Raw genomic sequence first — 7,114 nt, 5'->3', positions numbered from 1 at the left:
TACCTTCTTGAATTAAGTTTGAATTCTCTTCATAAAAACTCATAATATCAAAAATTCAAAAACAACTGACAAAAAATTAAAAACTCAAAAACGACATTTACAACATAAATAAGTATGTGAGGCAGTAAATATAAGAATGATTTTTACTCACCTTTTTTTTTATTCTGCGCATTTTTTATTTAATCGTAATTTGGGCTGGAACAATGATTAAAATTATGTGGAGAAGAATAATAGTATGCGAAAATTACTTTCCCCTCCAAATATAATTAGCCTGTGATTATTTCATCAACCAAGTTACCAATTATTCCCAAAAATTTAAAAGGAAACCGCCTTAATCAGAAAGCCAAATTAATAAAAATTTGATTAATTACAGCACCCAAATCCAAACGTAATCCTCTCCTCTTCTCTCCTGATACAAAACCTAAAACCCTCTATTCTTATTTTCCCCCTCTCTCTCTCTCTCTCTCCTGCAACATTTCCTCATTGTTTCTATCGCTTCTCTTGTCATAGATCTCTATCTTTCTTTGAAATATGGACAAGCATCAGGGCGGCCAAGATCAAATCGTCTCCACTGGTATCCCTTGTTTCTCTAGTTTTTGTTTTTGTTTTTGGGCAGAAATGTTTGATGTTTTTGTGTCTACTTTGTGTTTGTTTGTTTATTGCTATTCAATAAGAATATGTGAGTCGGTGTTATTTTTTTTTTTTTGTAGATTTTGGTAATTCCCAGATTGTGAATTGTTTGATTTACTGGCAATTATTTGTTGGTCCGCTGCCGAGTAAAGCTTTAAGCATTCAAGGTGCGGAATGCATTATGTTTCTGGTCGCACTCATGTCGAAAACATTATGCTGTTCCTTGTGTTTCAGTTGAATTCTTGGTCCCCAAATCCTAAGATAGGGTTTTTTGCTTCTTGATGATGTTTTTGTGTCAACTGGGTATTGTAAAGCCCATTGGTATCCATTATTTGGTTTTGTAAAACTCACTTACGAATACACACTGCTCATAAAGTTTTTACTTGGTTCAGTTCAATAATGCAGCATGTCCATGAGTTATAATTTTTAAGTATGATGCAAGCAACTGTTTGAAGTAGTAAGATGGGCCCTCTTCATTGTCCACAGTTGGTGTATTATTGCAGGATCGTCTAGGTTAGAGTTCGCAGAATCACTTGATTAAAACACATGTGTGATCATGTTCAGATTTGCAGCTCCTTCCTCTTTTCGAATTGATCGATATTGCTGAGTTGCGAATGTTGCTTGACCTTGTATTCTTTTAAGCTAGATTGACGATTGACTAAAGCTACCTTAGAAAGGAGAGAGGCAGCCACTCAGCATTGATGAGTGAAGGTGCAAGAGAGAGGAAAGGGTTATTGTTGGACATGTGAAGCTACCTAAAGAGAAGAGGGTAGGGGCAACCAATGTGTGAAAGAGGATCGGAATCTTTGGAAGTGTGTAGGAACGTTAAAATCCAAATGTCACATTGTGAAAGTAGAACACCTTTGCTAGCTGGTATCTGAACTCTCTAGCACCCTTTCCTTTCAAGCCTTTTCTGCATGGGCAAGTTCTGCCAATGGGTTCGAATAGTCTGCAATGAACGTGATTTTTCTCCTATCCTTTGTGAGGGTTGGGGGTTGGATGTGTGCAGGGGAAGACCTTGTTTCTATTTATAATATTTATCTCTGTTGCATACACCTTCTGTTTCCAGCTTTTTGGAATGTCTGTGCTTCTATTGTTCTTCTGAGATACTGAACATCTGCAATTCTGGGTGCAGGAGGGAGACCTGTAAAGTCAGATATCTTGAAAGAGCAGGTAATTGGTTGTGTACTCACTAAGAATGTTGTTTCTGTTCATTTAGTCCTTTGTATACAAAGGCTTTGGTAGCTGTATTTTATTAATTTTGTAATTTATATTCAGCCACTGTTGCCCAAAGATGAAAGACTAGTTTCGGTGAATCATTCTCCAGCTGCAGTCATCATAGGGCCTTCAGGTGATGCTACAGAACAGCCCAAGTCTTCAGATGTTAGTGGAGAACGAAGCACCCCCCATCCGCTTAATTTGTATTCATCTCATGAAGGGGACATTTATGGTGGTGAGTTTGTTCACCCTTGTCTGCTGTCTCTGGTATAGGAGGATCAGGATGGTCTAAATAGTAGTGGTTTGAAGTTAGCTATAGTCTGATTCCCATAAACGCTCAAGTGTTGTGACATTGCCCTCACACATTAAGCCATTTTAAATTTCTAAACTTTTGGTTTCTTTCTCCGGTAGTTCGTGAGTGGTCTGATATTAGCTATAGTTTGATTCCTGTGAACTCTTAAGCATTGTTTCTTTATCCGGGATTTCATGAACTATGTGTTAAATGTCATGGTTCTATTTGGTGTTGACCCATAATAAAGAAAAGCTTTTGGTAATAATGACAATGTTCTGCTACTCTTCTCATAATTTATAATTAAAATTGTAAGAGATCAGATTTTAAAATTCCATCTGGTTTCAGGTTATGGCAGTAACACTGGTGCTTGGGATGGATATTCTCCATATAATACTGATGGAATGCATGTTTTATCACCAGTGAGTATAATATTCGCTTGCGCAATTCTTCTGAATCTCTGATTTCCTTTTGAGCCAAACTTACCTTTGGTTCTTTTTTTGTTGTTGTTTTTAGGTCATCTACAATGATAGTCCTTCTCTTCTGTTTCACTCTGGTTATGGCTTCAATCACGAAATTGCATATGGACAGTATTCACCAGTCGCTGGTCCTTTGCCTTCTGTAATGGTAGATGGCCAACTTTATTCTACACAACAGGTCCCTTTCTCTCCATCTTATTACCCCCAGCCATCTGAGTTGATGAGACCAGAAAGTAGTAGCACTGACAACATAGGTTATGGGCCAGGACCAGGTTACATGGTAAATTATAGATCATTTAGCGGAGATCTGTCTGGACATCTTGGTTCTAGTCCTTTAGCATCTCCAACAATTTATCCTCCACCAATGGGCATTCTTGGGTCATACGAACACAATGCGGGGCAGGTTTGTTTTCTTTTAACTTCACTAGTTTAATTCCTTGATAAAGAGATGTTCCTAGACTGGAAGAATTGTTACAGTGTTGCTAGTACTTTTGTTAGAACTCTAAATACGGATACGACTTCAGTCATATTTATATGTCCAGTATTGGAGGCATGTTTTTGTGTTCTGGTCAGCATTGTAGTTATAATTCCCCAATGTGCTTGGTGATCAGAATACAACTTTTGTGTTTATAAGAGGCATATAGTACCATTGCACCCACATTGGTGGTACACAATTCATATGTTCTTGGTGCAATTCAAGATTTTGGAGATAATTGTTGAGAATATCACATTTAAGAATGGGAAAAATGGAACAAACTCCGGAAATTGAAAACAAATAACCAAGATAAATAACACTAGGAATTTACGTGGTTCGGCAATATGTGCCTACGTCCACAGGACAGCAACAACAATCTTTCACTATATCAATAATGAGTACAACCAATAATCTTGCCCAATCTCTAGAACTAGGAATTGATGAAAAACCTGAAAGAACAAGAAGAAGAAATACACTATCTCTTTTCTTTTCTCCCGCACACACTTCACAATATTCTCTCACTCTAATCCCTTGAGTGGTATACAGTTTATTGTTTTGCTCCCTTCTCAAAACTAGTACAATGGTCCCTTTATATAGACATAATAAAGGTCTTCTTCAATAAGGATTACTAATCCTAATTGGAATCTAGTTATGAATCCTTCTCCAATTGAGCAACTAACTCCAATTGGGAAAACAACTCCAATTGGGAAAACAATTTAATCCTCTAAGACTAGTTTCTTATAGACGTAGGACAACTTATCATGGGCTGGAAAAAACCCAACAATAATGGCATTAATTGTATTACATTCTGTTAGTCTTGTTTTTTCCCCTTTTCTTTTGGGGGGGAATTTTGGTAGTTTTTTGTCATCCTTAGACATCATGTGGACTCTTTTCTTCCTAGAAATGTGGTGGAGGTTGAAACACATGTCGTGGTAAGAAAAAAGATTTATGGGTCAAAGGGTCATTGCAATTGGTGTATGGTTGCTCTTGAAAGGGCCTTAGTAACTCATGCTACTAGTTGATTAGACAGATGCTGCCCATCCATGGGTCAATTCTTAAATAGTTGAAATGTTAAGGTTGATTCTTACTATCACGTCATTAAGTCTCATAAGATTTGGCACATTTTCTCTAATTGTATCTCAGTTTAGGCTTTTGAACTAAAATAAATTGTTTGGACTCTGTTGATTATTTTTATTTACTCTAATGTTTATGCATATAATTGTAGAATTTTCTTTTTAAACTTGAACCATGGCCATGCCAAGTTGCCAAGTTGATGCATTTTTTATGGGATGATTAAGAGATGATCTATGATTTACTTTCAGATTTCTCAACAACAGAGACCAATGCATGGATATGGATTGGTTTCAAGTTCCTTTGGTGGACGCTATCCTCAGGGTAGTTCTTACCAGAGCTCAAACTATGGTAGTGCTTCATATTCGTTTGGTAATGACCGGAACCGACTAAATGTTGACAAGACCAGAAGAAGAGAGAGGGACTGGGACTCAATTTCCGTCAATAATAATTCACATGATATATTCAATGACCGCAACAGAGGACCAAGGGCTTCACAGATGAAGGCAAAGAGTACTTCCGACCAGAGTTCTTCATCTAGTGTTAGGAAAATGGATCTATCTTCTTCTGGATTTAACCTTGATTCATTGAACCAGCTAGATTTTGTCACAGATTACAAGGATGCAAAATTCTTTATCATTAAGTCTTTCAGTGAGGACAACATTCACAAAAGTATTAAATACAATGTTTGGGCTAGCACGCCTCATGGAAACAAGAAACTTGATGCTGCTTATCATGAGGCAAAGAAGATAAAATGCATCTGCCCAGTCTTCCTATTCTTTTCGGTATGTTTCTTTGATCTGTCCTTATCTTCCTAACTGTTTGAGCAACTGGGCTGAGGAGGTCCTAGTTGAAAGTGGGTGGGTATATGATTGGTATCAGCATCACAAAGCATTAGGTAGAATGATTGGGTATTGATGCTGATAAGAGCCAGATGATAACTGAAGTTTTAATGTGGCAGTCTATCTTTGAGATTCAGTAATATAAACCAGGCAAATTCCCTTGTATGTCATTCGTAGGCCCTAATAACTGTTTGCCAAAGGCTTTTTTGGTTTCAATTGGTCATTTTTCTTTGTTCAGCATTTCTTTTCTTTAAAATACTATAGATGCTTACAAGAAATTTGTTGTCTGTGCTAAAGTTATTCTATATTTGTTGTGATACGATCTAAACTATATGTTCTTTAGTTTTGTCAGTCCTCTTAGATTTTGTTGGTTACAACTGACTACAGGTTAATGCTAGCGGACAGTTTTGTGGGGTAGCTGAAATGGTTGGACCTGTAGATTTTGAGAAGGATGCTGATTACTGGCAGCAAGATAGGTGGAGTGGGCAATTTCCAGTTCAGTGGCATATTGTTAAGGATGTTCCTAACATCCGGTTCCGTCACATTCTACTTGAAAATAATGATAATAAGCCCGTCACGCACAGCCGAGATTGTCAAGAGGTAGCATATCTCTCTCAATCTCTGTTATTTTCATTAAAAAAGATTCCATTTTTATTTAGAAACTAGAACAATTCTCCAGTTTAGATTTGGTTTTTGTTGCCACTGTGACCCTAGGGAAAGCCCTTTGTGTAAATGTTCATGGTTTTTGAGATAGCTTTATTTTAGGAGTTACCTTGCCCTCTCAAAACCTTCCAAGTTGGGTGGGTCATATTGGGTATATCTTGTTCAAATATGAAACAAGCCAAGTTTGAATTGGAGTTGAGAGGGCTTATTTGAACCCATTTTGAATCTAGATGAGAGCACTCTTAACTAATGGATCAACCATAAAAAATCACTTTCCAAACTATTTTTTGTTTATATCTCTATGGGTTTACATGTGGTCTAAAATCTCTGTTGTATGAAGTGATTGAAACGTTAATCTTGTGTAGTATACAGTTGACATGCAATGCATTCAATCTATTTCCTTTTACTTCTGTCTTTAACTTAAGTTTGGCTCTAATGCGGATTGAGAGTTTGCATCTGCCTTACATTTTATTTCCTGATGGTGAAACATTTTCAGGTGAATCTCAAACAAGGTATTGAGCTATTGAAAATTTTCAACGATTTTGATGCACGGACATCTATTATAGATGACTTTGAATTTTATGATGAGCGGGAAAAATCCTTGAAGGAAAGGAAAGTTAAACAAGAAGCTAGTTCGACTACAGATGCTTCTGATTCAGTTGGCATTGATCACGCCCTGCAGTTGAAAGGAAGTAACGGCAAAGAAGTAGCAAAAACCGAGCGTGACATTAGCTCTAAAACAGAAGCTGCTTCAGCAATCCTTGAACATGATTCCTCTATGGACCAAATATCTGATAGCTTATCTCAAGTATTGCAGTTGGAAGAGGGTGACAAAGAATTAGCACTGCCATCCGAAAGTAGTAATGATGGAGAAGACAGCGAGTCGGTTGACAGGAAGGCAACAGGTGTATGAACCTACTAGTGCTTAGGCATTTTAGGCATGCATACAGCGACAACATACTACTAGGTGTACCTTTGTGATTTTTAAGAGTAGTTCACTCATTGACAAAGCACGAGGTGGTAATTTCGTCATCTCAAGCAGTCAGGATGCCAGCTGACTCCGTTTTATGACCTTTTTTTCCCTTTCCTTGATGATCGGTTGTCCAGAACAATTAGGTGGTACTCGAGTGGGGCGTGCTTGGCAGGAAGGCTGTTTAGTTTTGTATCTGAAGCTCGGTTTTCCTTAATTGTAGGGTTAGAATTAGATTGTTGGTTTTGGCGATGCGGAGGTAGTTTGTTGAATGCAATGCAGGTTGTGGGTATTTGTATAACCCCCCGCCCCGCACCACCCCGACCCCACAAAAACCCATTTGGGTTGGACTTGAGAGGTTGATCAATCAATAAACGAATGAATGGAGGAATGAATGAATTCAGAAAACGCATTTACTTTTGCAGAAGATTTTCTTTTCTTTTTTCATTCTATTCCGGGTCGTGATTCGTGAATGAA

General features: G+C 37.6%; 1 protein-coding gene across 4 annotated transcripts; it reads left to right on the top strand.

Annotated features, from left to right (window-relative positions):
* Positions 1-310: 310 nt before the first annotated feature.
* On the top strand, positions 311-7,057 carry LOC103937153 (YTH domain-containing protein ECT3-like). 4 transcript variants are annotated; one of them, XM_048571622.1, is made up of 9 exons: positions 311-574; positions 711-797; positions 1,766-1,803; positions 1,909-2,083; positions 2,486-2,559; positions 2,654-3,019; positions 4,414-4,947; positions 5,392-5,604; positions 6,164-7,057. In XM_048571622.1, the coding sequence occupies exons 1-9, from the start codon at positions 532-534 to the stop codon at positions 6,578-6,580; spliced, it is 1,947 nt and encodes a 648-aa protein (XP_048427579.1). In that variant the 5' UTR covers positions 311-531; the 3' UTR covers positions 6,581-7,057. The 4 variants fall into 4 exon arrangements, with proteins under 4 accessions (XP_048427579.1, XP_048427583.1, XP_048427585.1 ...); XM_048571626.1 differs by lacking the exon at positions 711-797 and adding an exon at positions 1,277-1,503 and having other exon boundaries at positions 313-574; XM_048571628.1 differs by lacking the exon at positions 711-797 and adding an exon at positions 1,273-1,503 and having other exon boundaries at positions 313-574.
* The last annotated feature ends 57 nt before the right edge of the window (positions 7,058-7,114 follow it).

This window comes from the organism of the source record quoted next, unplaced genomic scaffold (assembly GCF_019419815.1).
Source record: "Pyrus x bretschneideri cultivar Hongxiangsu unplaced genomic scaffold, Pyrus_bretschneideri_v1 Contig107, whole genome shotgun sequence".
Classification (NCBI taxonomy): domain Eukaryota; kingdom Viridiplantae; phylum Streptophyta; class Magnoliopsida; order Rosales; family Rosaceae; genus Pyrus; species Pyrus x bretschneideri.
Note: the sequence above shows the minus strand (reverse complement) of the source record. Positions and strands in the feature narration are given on the sequence as shown.

Coding starts and splice junctions, on each gene's coding strand:
- LOC103937153 (XM_048571622.1), top strand. CDS start 532: ATGGACAAGCATCAGGGCGGCCAAGATCAAATCGTCTCCACTG. Junction 3,020..4,413: donor ACGAACACAATGCGGGGCAG/GTTTGTTTTCTT, acceptor ATTTACTTTCAG/ATTTCTCAACAACAGAGACC. Junction 5,605..6,163: donor ACAGCCGAGATTGTCAAGAG/GTAGCATATCTC, acceptor AAACATTTTCAG/GTGAATCTCAAACAAGGTAT.